Genomic DNA, 14951 nt, shown 5'->3' on the forward strand with positions numbered 1-14951 from the left:
AGTTCCCCCACTTAAAATGATGACAGAGGTCAGTAATTTGCACCAGAGGTACACTTCAACTGTGAGAGACAGAATGTGAAAAAAAAATCCATGAATCCACATGGTAGGATTTGTAAAGAATTTATTCGTAAATTAGGGTGGAAAATAAGTATTTGGTCACCTCAAACAAGGAAAATCTCTGGCTCTCACAGACCTGTAACGTCTTCTGTAAGAAGCTTTTCTGTCCCCCACTCGTTACCTGTATGAATGGCACCTGTTTGAACTCATCATCTGTATAAAAGACACCTGTCCACAGCCTCAAACAGTCAGACTCCAAACTCCGCCATGGCCAAGACCAAAGAGCTTTCGAAGGACACCAGGAAAAGTATTGTAGACCTGCACCAGACTGGGAAGAGTGAATCTACAATAGGCAAGCAGCTTGGTGTGAAAAAATCAACTGTGGGAGCAATCATCAGAAAATGGAAGACATACAAGACCACTGATAATCTCCCTCGATCTGGGGCTCCACGCAAGATCTCATCCCGTGGGGTCAAAATGATCATGAGAACGGTGAGCAAAGATCCCAGAACCACACGGGGGGACCTGGTGAATGACCTGCAGAGAGCTGGGACCAAAGTAACAAAGGTCACCATCAGTAACACACTACAACGGCAGGGAATCAAATCCCGCAGTGCCAGACGTGTTCCGCTGCTGAAGCCAGTGCATGTCCAGGCCCGTCTGAAGTTTGCCAGAGAGCACATGGATGATACAGCAGAGGATTGGGAGAATGTCATGTGGTCAGATGAAACCAAAGTAGAACTTTTTGGTATAAACTCAACTCGTCGTGTTTGGAGGAAGAAGAATACTGAGTTGCATCCCAAGAACACCATACCTACTGTGAAGCATGGGGGTGGAAACATCATGCTATGGGGCTGTTTTTCTGCCAAGGGGACAGGACGACTGATCCGTGTTAAGGACAGAATGAATGGGGCCATGTATCGTGAGATTTTGAGCCAAAACCTCCTTCCATCAGTGAGAACTTTGAAGATGAAACGAGGCTGGGTCTTCCAACATGACAATGATCCAAAACACACCGCCCGGGCAACAAAGGAGTGGCTCCGTAAGAAGCATTTGAAAGTCCTGGAGTGGCCTAGCCAGTCTCCAGACCTCAACCCCATAGAAAATCTGTGGCGGGAGTTGAAAGTCCGTGTTGCTCGGCGACAGCCCCAAAACATCACTGCTCTCGAGAAGATCTGCATGGAGGAATGGGCCAAAATACCAGCTACTGTGTGTGCAAACCTGGTAAAGACCTATAGTAAACGTTTGACCTCTGTTATTGCCAACAAAGGTTATGTTACAAAGTATTGAGTTGTATTTTTGTTATTGACCAAATACTTATTTTCCACCCTGATTTACGAATAAATTCTTTACAAATCCTACCATGTGGCTTCATGGATTTTTTTTTCACATTCTGTCTCTCACAGTTGAAGTGTACCTCTGGTGCAAATTACTGACCTCTGTCATCGTTTTAAGTGGGGGAACTTGCACAATCGATGGCTGACTAAATACTTTTTTGCCCCACTGTATCCCGCCCTTCCCCTTCGCACACACATGCACACAAAGAAAACACAGTATAATTCACAGCCTCATTATAGTGAATAAATATTTATGCCATTTACACCATCAAACTTAGATTGCTAAGGATGAAGAACCTTTTGTTCTTTAAAGAACCATTTGTAATAGCTGAAGAACCATCCACAAAATAAAAAGGTTATTTGACGTATGATGGTTCTTTAAAGAACCATGAAGACATCTGAAGAACCATTTAAGAACCATAATTTTTCTGAGTGTACATTCAAGGAATCTGAGGTTGAAATAACAAGAAGTTGCATAACTTCTTCTTTTGATAACCACTTAAAATTCAACCCTTTCCTCAATAAGTTATATTAATTTATTTTTTCAAGCTAAAGTCATCAGGACACATTTGAATAATCAATATATAACAAATTTAAAAAATGAGTACATATGTTGTTTATACATATCAAAGAACCATTAATTTGAATTTGTAAATTGCTCACATACACAACAATAAGTAACCAATGTCACACTGAAATGTACAACATAACATTTATAAAAACAACATGGAAAAACCAAGAAAAAGCATTAAAAGAATAAAAATCATCAACATGCAAACGATTTGTACACACATTCACAAAACCAACATTTTAACTGCCGTTTCATATTAGCATACCTTACAATTAAATTATCCCACTTCTATCTATTCTTCTGTGTTAGTTGTAGTAAGAAGCTTTGTTATCAAGTTCCAGTGCACAGATCACACTTCCATCACTGATTTACACCTTGGTTAATGTCATCCTGAGATCTCACATGTTGACATGGTGGGTTAGTGACTCTTAGGATGACTTCCAAGGTGACAGCTCCACAGAAAGTGTCATTGACTTCATCTCAGTTCAACTTGAAAGATTTGAACTGAAGCCAACTGTTTTGTACTTGGCTTCAGTTCTAAAAGGTGACTCCCCAACAACTTTTAGCTGTTGGGTAGTCAGTTCTCAGAGGAGAATTAAAATGCTTTCATGAACCTAAAAAAAGAACTCCAGTTGACTTCAACCTAATATTTAAGACTGCCACAATCTGGAAGACCAAGAATATACCCTGATATCTCAAATTAACTCCTAACAGTAAGTAGAAGATTTAAAAATAAATAAATAAAAAAAACATTGCTCAGCACTTGTTTGCTGACAAGATACAGCAGTACTTACCACAGCATCTTTTCCGTCAAATTCATAACCACTGGTTTAGCTGATGTTAAAAATTGACTTTCACCACATTTTCTCAACTACTTCACCACTTTTGGAATTAATCCCACTGATCAGTAATAATACTTACAAATACTCATATATTCATATCTCAGGACCGTAGCATTATAATTTAAATATTAAATTAATATTAAATTGAATTAAATCATTGCTTTTAATAAATACAAACTGTATTTATGGAATTAGTCATATTCTAGATTGACCAAAATACTAAAATATAATCTGCTTTAATTTCTTTAATGCTTACATGGACTTTCTTTGGTTAGCTATAAGAACATTTAAAATTGTATGTCCCATCTCACTTTTAAGTCTGCTGATCAAGAGCAGTAATTACAGTTTAGTTATTACAAAATGCTAACTGGCTCTTTCTGCCAACTGGGCTTTCTCAGATGAAGCTTCAAAACTTCAGAACAGCCTCTATTGCCAAACCAGGTCATCTACCTCACTAACAGTATTCAAATCCCAAATGAAAATATATCTATATCTTCTTACTGTGCTTTTAAATTTCATATTATTTTTAATTTACAGTATGAGTTACACTACTGTGTCATTTAAACAATTTTTTTTGCCCCGCCTAATAATTTTGAAATCTCTATTATTTTTCGGCAGATTCTCAAACTTCGATTGGATCTCATTTCTCTTACTCTCTATCTCATTCATTTGTCTTTTCATTAGCACCAAGTGTTTCTCCAGTTCATCTTTCTGTTGTGTCATTCTAGAAATCTCATCATTTATAGTCTTTATTAGCTTGTCTGTATTAAATCCAAACTGTTGATTATTTTGTTTTACCTTATCTATTTCCCCTTTTACATCGATCATGATTTCTTTTAGTTTGAAGTATCCCTTTGCTTTATCTCCCTTTGCTACAGCATCATTTTCAATTGATTTAATCTTCTCCTCATTCTCCATAGCCAGTCTTTCTGCCTCCTTTGTTTGGCTGTTAAATTGTTCTTTCTGCTCTGCTATTTGAGTCAAAATCTCCTTTAGAATATCATTCATCTTCTGTACTGCATTCTTTTGTTTTTCCTCACACACTTTTAACTCTTCATCAAGTTTTCCATTTTTGTTGCCCAAATCTTCCAGGAAAGACTGACATTCTGTGGTAGGAGTAACTTGAGTTTTCATCTCTGTGGAAAAAAATTAAAATTTTAAATTAAACATATACATTTTTTACATGTATTTAGTTCAAAATGCCACAATTTCACAGACTTTGACATGAAATAAATGTATAAATAAATCAAATATATTACTGACTCACTGTTTTTCCACATAAAAATAGCGACTGCAAGAACAAATATGAGGCAGAAAATGACATTAAAGGTGACAGGAACAACACAGCTTACAGGAACCATGAAGAAATCATCTGAAACAAAAGAAAACAATTATATTTTAAAAGCACAACAAACCTTCATTTCCTTTAAAGGGATTATATTTAGGTATTTTTTTTTTTTTTTTTTATATTCTAACCTGGAACATATATGTGTGTCTCTCTGCTCTGGTTGATGTTTTTCTGTTGGACTCTGCAGGTGATGTTGTTGTTTTTTCTCTTTTCTACAGTCACTCTGCTGCTGACAGTATAGAGGTCATTAGGACCTCTGAGTGCTTCCGTAGGTCCAGCAGAGAGGAGGTTTCCCTCACCGTCCAACCATATTACTTCAGGCTCTGGATACCAGCCTGCAGAGTTACAGTCCAGCATCACTCCACTGCTCGCTTTATCAAGTCCTGCTAACTTGGCACCAGGTTGGGAGGAAGCACCTGATGACAAAAAGAGATATTTCATCAATGACTCATCTGATACTTAAACTAAATCAATGATGCTTTTGTTTTCCATAAATCATCATTTACAGAAATAATCTCTGGCACATGTTGGTAGCAGTTCAAAGTACATATTTAAACTTTTGTGTAACCACATAGTTAAACTAAAATAGGTTTACCTCAAGAGAATGAACATCCTCATCATGTATTGTCAGTGTTTTTTTTTTTGTCTGTTTAAATGTCTCGTGATTATTTTCATGTTGGCCTGAAATCAAATATCTCCATCTGCTGATACTGCAGCTTATTGCAACTGAATGAAAGTACATTTCAAGCTTTGGAGAGGCAAACTGTGAAACGGACATGGTGGATTGGCAAGTATATTACACACTCTATTTTGCTGTGATACTAGGCTGAAGTATTGTCCCTAGTGTAGTAATTTGTACATTTGGTTTGAGCGAGAAAGAACCGTTAAAAACATTGACTCAGCACAATAACCTCTATCAAATAATGTTCTTAATTGTTCTTAATGTGACCCCATTCATAGTGTTTTTAATTCTTAGAGTCAGTTAAAGTACTGTATTATTCCTTTTAATATTTTTTAATTACTTTGTTTTTTATTCTGACTGCTTTTAGTTTTTTATTTTACTGCATGTTAACTTGCTGTGCATCACTTTTGTCTCCAATGTTTAATATGCTATACACATAAACTTCCTTAACTTTGGGTGCCAATTTTAGTAATTTTGATTTTATGCCTCTCTCTCCTACATTTCATTTTTCTTTCCTTTGCACTAGGTAGCTCTCCAGCTGATTTTTTTACTTTCTGTCATTCTAGTAATCTCACCAGTAATTATCTGTATGAGTTTGTCTGAAATCCTTTAAAGTTTTGGGTTTTTTTGTCTCATCTTATACGGTTCCCCTTTGATTTCAGTCAAGATTTCTTTTAGTCCTAAGTATTGCTTTTCTCTTATCATTCTCGCCAGCCACTGTTTCTGTGATTGGTTTTATTTTTTGACATATTGTACTTTCTACTTCTGTCAAAATATCAAACATCTGTGCTGTATTGTTTCATTTTCCTAAACATACTTCTAACTCCTCTTCAAGGTGTCCCTTTTTGTCATCCAAAGCTACTCACACACTGATCAGTTTTCACTGACCTCAGTGACTTACTTCACTTTAGCTTTTATTTGCTGGTTTAAGCAATAAATGTATCTCAGTGCCCACGTTACATACTTGGGCACTAAAATACATTAATGTGCTTAAATGTGTCATCATTACAACACACTAGTTGAGTTGTGACAAACTGTAAGTGAGACATCTGTCAGGCAATGTCCACAAACGTATGGAGGACCACAAGAGCCACACGCATTGAAATAAAGACTTTGGTGCTTAAAGAATGAATTGTAGAATAAATTCATTTTCGAATTCCACATTAAAAACTGTTTTTCAAAATGTTTTTTAAAATGCCGATTCCACTCCTCATTTCAAAATCCCGTTCCCTGTTCTGTAACGGATTACCTCAGGGATAAACATTTGGATTAGCAACTTCATTTAAAAAATCCGGCTGCAATGCAAATTAGCCACACCATGGGATGTAAGGAGCTCTCTGATTCATTGGACAGAAACAGGCTGGCTGCCTGGATTTTTCTATGCTGCCGTTTGTGCTCATAGCTTGGCCCTGCCCATATTGAAAAGAAATAGTAAAAACTTATAAAAGACTTAAATAAGACGTGGCCTACTTCATATAGTAAATCATATAAGGCTTATATGATTTACTCATGAAAGTGGCCAGTTTCTCATTACTTTCATATATTGTTTTAGTAAGTATCCAAAACATACAAGTTTCATTTATATGATTTTTCAAGGGATCGTATATCTGTTTTCACTCTTGTATGCTTTTCATACAAGTTTCACACAAGACAGATACAAACTTTATAAGATTTATATATATCTTTTCCATATGGTTGCTAAGAAGCGCGTGTGCTTGAACAAAGGCCGTTCAGCCTCAGAATTTACACTCAGCTAGACACGGATATGTGAAGAATGAAGGGACCCTGCAGTGAAATGGAGATTGAACCTCTCACGTGCGCCTCTTTACTCAATCTGACCACCTGTTGAAGGTAACATGCTAATATGGCTAACACTAGCATCACCACATGTAACCCCGTTATTTTAAGGTCATCTTAGCTTATGGAAATGTTATGTCGCAGTTGTACGAGCTAGCTAGGTGTTTTGTAAGCTGCTGTGCTCTTCATAAATAAAGCTTGAAGCAGCTCAGACTGTTAGAACCAGCACTGAGCCCTGTCACATTTATACAGTGTTAGAGCAATGGCTGCAATCTACAGCCTTTAAACTGGCGATTAAAGTGCTGACAGTAAACTCGTCAGTCCAGATGTTACCACATTACTTTGTGAAACTTAAGAGAACAGGAAAGGGAAATGGATTTTAAACTGAGGAGTGGAATCACCATTTGAAGTTGTCTTTTAAAAAACATGTTGAAAATCAGGTTTTTAATGTGTAATTCGAAAATGAATTTGCAAATGCAGAATTCATTTTACAATTTATTATTTAAGCACAGAATTATTTATTTTGATGTGCGGGGCTCTTGTGGTCCTCCACATAAACCCAGTGTGTGATTGCAATAATACAAAAGAACACCATGAATATAACCAAGACAGCAGTAATTTGATAAAGCAGCAATTCAAAACCTACTCATAGCTCATTAAGAAGATATAGCAGAGTTTATTTACTTACCAACTAGAAGCTCAACAAAATATTCTTTACTCTGTTGTGGAATGTAGCATCTGTATCTTCCACTATCAGAGACTTTCAGTTTGGACAGCTTCAGTGAAACATCTCCGTCCTTTAGCTTATCGTTAGACAGTGACACTCTTCCCTTGTAGGCTGTGTTTTGGTCAGTCTGAAGCTCCTGTCCATTGTGCCGCACAAACACAAATCGGGGGTTTAGATCAGGTTTTCCCCACTCGATTGTCATCTGAACAGCGTCCACAGGAGGTTCCAGATGGCATGGCAAAACAACGTCGTCACCATCCACTGCTATTAATGGCTGATAGGGACTGATCTCCTGTGAATGTCCTGGGAAAAAGTAACTTTATTTTAAATTAACTTCAAAATGTGCTTGCAGTCCTGTTTAATAGGTTATTTTATTTGATGAATAAAAATAGTGGGTGGAGACTGCAGTTATACAGTTTGACAGTTTTCTTGCTTTCTGTTTCCAAGAATCACACCTTAACAGTTAAACTGAATACTTGCTGATATATGTGTAAATGCTACCTATGCAAACGAGTGTCAGGAGAAGTACAATTGCAGTGTGTTGGAAAAGCAAAGCACTGATTCTTCTGAGCAGAGGTTTAAGAAATAGTCCTTCCATGATGAATGGTCCTGGGGTGATAAAAATTCAAAGAATCACATGTATCACATTTTAGCAAATGTTTTTGAATTATTGTTATTCACAACAGAAGACAATACTATATGAGTATTTATTTAAACAAAATTGACCATTTTGCGGCATAATCTCTGCATTTATAATTGCTATATCAAGGATAAGAGTTTTACATGTAGTCCTCCTGACCTCCTGAATTTTTTTTCCTTTGTTATTAATCATTTGTAAAAAAAGTGTCAGAATATAATGAAACATAGCACCAACAATTTAACAATCTTTAATAAACTCAATGAAAAAACAAAAACTTAAATACCTGTAGGTCTGTGATCGTTCTCAGTAAATACCTGTACACTTATCAAAACAACCCTTCTCCACTTGGTAAGCTATGTTCAAAATCCTCAAGCTGGTTTGTACTTTGATCCCAACCACATAAAAAAAGGTGGTGTGTGTGTGTGTTTGTGTGTGTGCGTAAAAAAAAGAGGTAGTGTTTAATATATGCAATTCAACATGGATGCATGGATACTACAGACATATCATCTCTAATTCATCCTTACAATTTGCTAAAGAAAGAAAACTTTAGACAATTACGTACATTAAAAAAGATGACATTACTACTGATTTTTTTATTGTTTTATTGTTTCAGAAAAAACTGACTGGATAATATTTAATCCAAGATACTTTTAGATAGATAATATAAAACGATTTGTACTTTGAACACACAGATTTATTTGCAAACCATGGACATAAAGGCTTGAATATGCTGTGCACTGAGGCTTTTGTTGTTCAACTGCAATTATAATCGTACAAGTTTTCATTGATTTTAATCGTTAACAAACTTGCATTTATATAACACCTCAGCTCTGTCGACTACTGAACAGACATATTGTGTTTTTATTAATATCATTTGATGGAACACTTTTATTTACAAATAAATATGTGGAACAGAATCGTGTAGACAGTTAAAGTCTTTTAGAACATGGGAAAAACATACTGGCATTTACAGACACCATTTTTATTACACTTACATCCCAGTAGCACAGCAGACAGTTTAAAACCTTAAGTTAAAATGACTACCACTCATACATACTCATTAAATGTGTTATGTTTACAGCATGTGTTGCTTAAAAGGCAAAATTCAGTAAGCAGCATCAGAAATAGTGATGTGTCATTTGTAAACAAGCCGGCTCTTAAGAGACAATTCTTTGTAGCAAACAACAAGAGTCAACTCTTCAGTTGCTTCTCCTCAACTTTGCTGAGAATCCATGCAGGCCAACCGCAACTGCAGGACTCTATTTTGCAAAGACAGACTTGGGTCATACAATTATATCAAAGATTGTAAGAGGAGAGACTTTCTAAATCAGTGAGTGTAGTGGTTTGAGACAGAGACGCAAAATTGAAAAAACAAGTAACAATAGAAAAGGAGCAAGATCTGCTTTCCAATGTTACTGGAGACTGCAAAGCTGAGTGCAGAATTAGTAAAAATTTGGAGCCTGCTAAAATGACTTTAAATTTTCTTCAACTTTAAATTTTTTAAATTTAAATTTTTTTTTAAATTTAAATTTTTACAAAAGATTTCTAACTTTTGGTCAATACCTTAAATCACATGTACAGTACTTTGTACCTTACATCACGTGTACCATGCTCTTGTAGTAGCAAATGCAAAAAATAAGTCTTTTATAAAAGACTAAGCACACACACACACACACACACACACACACACACACACACACACACACACACACACACACACACACTATCCACTCATATTTGCTAAATTAGGTTTAACAGCTCAGAATGAATAAATAGTCCTTGGGGAGTCATAAGAACCAGCTCCTTTAAGTTAGCCAAGCCAAAAGAGTTTTGAAAAGAGCTGGACCTCCTATCACTTATCAGAAATAGGTACACACACAAACAGAACACTTCTATTTTGTATATGTAGAAAAAGTTTCAGAGTTAAAATTAAGTTTCAATTCAACTCCGTTTCAATAACTTTAAGACACTTAAATGTTGTCAAAAATGTCAAAGGTTCAAAGTACTACTCATTAAGCAATTTAAGATTTTCTATTTTTATTTAACTATTCACTAAATCCCTATTGTCCTATCACATGAACTGCAGATCCTCAGGGTATTGCTATTTGATAACTACTTGGAAACCTGAGCTTTTCAGATTTTGGATGAATTTAACAAAGATTAATTTTCTGTTCCCCATTTCTTTTTTTTTTTACTCCACCTATGTGACACGCTGCTCTGACTGGTCATGACATTACCTCTATATTCTATATACAGTGGCTTCCAAAATTATTCGGCCCCCTTGAACTTTCCGACATTTTGTCACATTACAGCCACAAACATGAATCAATTTTATTGGAATTCCAGGTAAAGACCAACACAAAGTGGTGTACACGTGAGAAGTGGAATGAAAATCATACATGATTCCAAACATTTTTTTCAAATAAATAACTGCAAAGTGGGGTGTGCGTAATTATTCAGCCCCCTTTGGTCTGAGTGCAGTCAGTTGCCCATAGACATTGCCTGATGAGTGCTAATGACTAAATAGAGTGCACCTGTGTGTAATCTAATGTCAGTACAAATACAGCTGCTCTGTGATGGCCTCAGAGGTTGTCTAAGAGAATATTGGGAGCAACAACACCATGAAGTCCAAAGAACACACCAGACAGGTCAGGGATAAAGTTATTGAGAAATTTAAAGCAGGCTTAAGCTACAAAAAGATTTCCCAAGCCTTGAACATCCCACGGAGCACTGTTCAAGCGATCATTCAGAAATGGAAGGAGTATGGCACAACTGTAAACCTACCAAGACAAGGCCGTCCACCTAAACTCACAGGCCGAACAAGGAAAGCACTGATCAGAAATGCAGCCAAGAGGCCCATGGTGACTCTGGACGAGCTGCAGAGATCTACAGCTCAGGTGGGGGAATCTGCCCATAGGACAACTATTAGTCGTGCATTGCACAAAGTTGGCCTTTATGGAAGAGTGGCAAGAAGAAAGCCATTGTTAACAGAAAACCATAAGAAGTCCCGTTTGCAGTTTGCCACAAGCCATGTGGGGGACACAACAAACATGTGAAAGAAGGTGCTCTGGTCAGACGAGACCAAAATGGAACTTTTTGGCCAAAATGCAAAACGCTATGTGTGGTGGAAAACTAACACTGCACATCACTCTGAACACACCGTCCCCACTGTCAAGTATGGTGGTGGCAGCATCATGCTCTGGGGGTACTTCTCTTCAGCAGGGACAGGGAAGCTGGTCAGAGTTGATGGGAAGATGGATGGAGCCAAATACAGGGCAATCTTGGAAGAAAACCTCTTGGAGTCAAAAGACTTGAGACTGGGGCGGAGGTTCACCTTCCAGCAGGACAATGACCCTAAACATAAAGCCAGGGCAACAATGGAACGGTTTAAAACAAAACATATCCATGTGTTAGAATGGCCCATTCAAAGTCCAGATCTAAATCCAATCGAGAATCTGTGGCAAGATCTCAAAACTGCTGTTCACAAACGCTGTCCATCTAATCTGACTGAGCTGGAGCTATTTTGCAAAGAACAATGGGCAAGGATTTCAGTCTCTAGATGTGCAAAGCTGGTAGAGACATACCCTAAAAGACTGGCAGCTGTAATTGCAGCAAAAGGTGGTTCTACAAAGTGTTGACTCAGGGGGCTGAATAATTACGCACACCCCACTTTTCAGTTATTTATTTGTAAAAAAAATGTTTGGAATCATGTATGATTTTCGTTCCACTCCTCAATTTCCACTTCTCAAGGGGCCAACTTTTGCAAGCCACTGTAAGTAAACACTAAACAGCCATCTCAGAGGTAAACAATATGAAAAGCCCTAAAAAAAAAAAGTTATTATTGCTCAAGCAAGTTCAAAGACTCTAAATGTGCACTTCAGTTTTCATTTCAAAGTAGAGGAATAAAGATAAGGTTGTAACTTACATTTCTGCGAGGAAAAAGCAAAAAGAAATGCAAGCACATGCAGAAACCTGTAACACACAATAGATTACACCACTAAAATCATAAAACGTAAAACATTTTGTATATAACTTTATAATTGTAAAGTTGTATACAAATCATCCGTTCTAAAAATTTCAGCATGGGTTAAATTTTTTCTTTATTGTATTCGATAAAGAACATATTGTTTTAAAATAGACTTGGTCTTTAGTGTTTTGGCTACAAAACCTTGTTGATTTATTTATGTATTTTTCATTTGTACAAGCAAAAAATGTTAAATAAGAAATATTTTGCATATATAAAAATATATAAAATATAAAATGCCACCAAATCAAAACAAAAACTGACAACTTTTTTTTAGTACAGTTTGCATACCTGTTTTGTTAAAACAAGCAACATGACTTGCACTGTCAACAGTTGGAACTGCTGAGAAGTGAAAGGAATAAAAAGAAAAAGCATTGTACTTTGCTCCTGGTCATCTCTTATCAGAAAAGGTGTGTCAGATTATATGTCACACCTTTCCATCCTATCTGCTAGATGAGGGTTGGGGACCTCCAGTCCTTGAGGGCCAGTGTCCTGCAGGTTTTAGATGTGTGCTTGATCCAACACAGCTGATTTAAATGGCCAAATGACCTCCTCAACGTGTCATGAAGGCTGTGTCCCAATCCAGCGACCGCACGCTTTGTAGTACGCGCAGTTCGCGGACTACGTACGGCGGGTACTACGAAGTACGAGAAGTGCAAGGCTTGTGAAAAGGGACGGTCTGGCCTTCGTTGCGCTGCTCAGGTTGCCTAGCAACCATGATACTAACCACAAGAAACGTTTCATACAGCATTGTTTGACAGAAATGAAGGAGAAAAAATGTTTTTTTGTTCGTTCATTTTTTTCACGAGATCATTTTGATTTGTTGAGTATCTAAGGCTGAGACCACAGGACTGTAAAACATGATTGTTGGGCTTCATTTCTGAAAAATAAACAGTCATTTAAACATTAGTTAGTAAATAACAATTAGCTAATGTTGTCCATGAGACTAAAGTCATCTCACTTTGGTAATGTAAATATAATATGGCCAATATTATAGTATTGTCAGATTATTATGATATATATATCCAATATATATATATATATATTACAGCTGTGAGCTTGAACTCTGTGTCAAAGATTCAACTTGCAGTTATTTATATTTCCTATCACCTTAAATCTTCACTCAAAGACAAGTATCTTTGACAGTGTATATATAGATGTATTATATATAAAAGACAAATACTGATCATTTAATATGTTGGCATTACTAAATTTGGCTCAATGCTTACATATATGTGTAAAAAGGAAATGCTGTGATAACTGCTGATAAGTAGACTGATCTATTAAATATTCCTTTAATAAGGAATATTAAAGGAATGTTTCTCTTCTTTGATTGAAGAGAAAGTGTACAGTACATACAGTAAGATCAGCCTTAATTTAGTTTTATTTATTGAACACTCAATTATATATTAATTATATATTATATATTAGAAATTTGTTATGAAATAAAATAAGCTTACCATAAAATAATCTTGTCAATAAAACACATAGTAGTCCAATACAATTAACACAAAAAGTTCATGTCTGATAAACAAGTGGTTTCTATAAATATTTGACTGGAATGAAAAACATAACAACAACATAAAAAAGTCATGTTCATGTTACCAGAAAAATGTGTGCAGGTATAACATAAAAAACTAAGGTTAACCAAACATAACTTAATTTCGTGCAACCAATGTACATATTTTTTTATGTTTATCCCACAGATTATTTTTTTCAGTGCACTTTCAAATGTACACACTCGTAGGCCTGCAGGAATATCTGGACCAAAGCCAATCACAGAGGTCCCCACCTCTGACTGTCTCTGATTGGTTTAGAACACGACATGTGCATAATGTGTGTCTGTTGTTGAACACACGGAGACTTTCAGAGACTTTCAGAGTTGTGGAAACTTTTTATTTTTTTAGTCGCACCATTGAGAAATGGTCACATTTCTGACCACATTGGTCGCACTCTAGAGCCCCGATAAAGCATATAAACAATTGCAGCAATATGATACAACAAACACAGCAGGACTACTAATCCAAAATACTCAAAGCTTCATAGAACTGAAACAAACATTTATTTTTCGGTCCAGAAAAAGAGAGAGAGTGCAGGACAGACAGACAGGTGACAGTCTCAGGTGTATACACTGCTACAAAACAGCACAAGAGAAGGAGGATTTAGTGTTTGTGTTATTACGAGTGCTAAACAAGAAGAGTTCCCAGATGGTACAGTGGACACATGTGTGACTCCTGTGATTAAAGCATCTTTCTTTCAGCTTAACGAGTGAACCGTCAGCTCGTTCAAACACACGTTAAAGTCCGTTTTGGCTCGACACCACCGAACAGAGGCAGCAATATAACATAGCTAACATTAACAGTGCAGTGAATCCTGCTTGTGCCGTGATATTCAGGACTACAAACCGAGCAGCATCACTGACTTTCAGCTTGTTGTGTTTGTGGATATATGACTGACTTTAATTATCCACAAAATCATCACAATCTCTGTAAGATTAAAGTCAACTATTGAACGGTGTATATTTTAAAGTAAAGGCTTTAAAACCAAATTAACTCTGCAAGTACAATGTTGCTAATGTCACAAAACATTGCCGACATGTGGCCAACAATAATGTTTAAATGTTCTGCATTATTAAACGTTCGCACATAAATAAGTGACATAATATTCAGTTCTTACTTTTGAAAGTTTACTCTTCGGGCGCCCCACTTCAGCCATCTGCTGTTGTTTTTTCAAACAAAATATCCCCATCCACCGCAGCGCTATGAATTGTGGGATATATGGGGCCATGAAGTCTACACTGGACCACACTTGAAATTTGGGGAAATGAAAGGCGCTGTCACTACCTGATCCGTACTGGAAACCCGATCGGTACCACGCATGTGCAAAAGGTGTCTACTTCCGGCCGAAGCGTTTTATGATAGTTATG

General features: G+C 36.6%; 1 protein-coding gene across 1 annotated transcript; it reads right to left on the reverse strand.

Moving 5' to 3' along the window:
* Window positions 1-1806: 1806 nt before the first annotated feature.
* LOC147334631 (butyrophilin subfamily 3 member A2-like) lies at window positions 1807-8341 on the reverse strand. The gene is made up of 6 exons (XM_086273623.1): window positions 8285-8341; window positions 7863-7970; window positions 7323-7664; window positions 4284-4571; window positions 4075-4179; window positions 1807-3943 (listed from the first exon to the last, which is right to left on the reverse strand). Exons 2-6 carry the CDS (start codon window positions 7957-7959, stop codon window positions 3351-3353), a joined length of 1425 nt encoding a protein of 474 aa, XP_086129749.1. The 5' UTR covers window positions 7960-7970; window positions 8285-8341; the 3' UTR covers window positions 1807-3350.
* Window positions 8342-14951: the final 6610 nt, after the last annotated feature.

Source organism: Aulonocara sp. 'chitande type north' Nkhata Bay, linkage group LG3, assembly GCF_057382095.1.
Source record: "Aulonocara sp. 'chitande type north' Nkhata Bay isolate Kocher_YH1m ecotype deep benthic linkage group LG3, A_spYH_male_GT1.1, whole genome shotgun sequence".
NCBI classification, from domain to species: domain Eukaryota; kingdom Metazoa; phylum Chordata; class Actinopteri; order Cichliformes; family Cichlidae; genus Aulonocara; species Aulonocara sp. 'chitande type north' Nkhata Bay.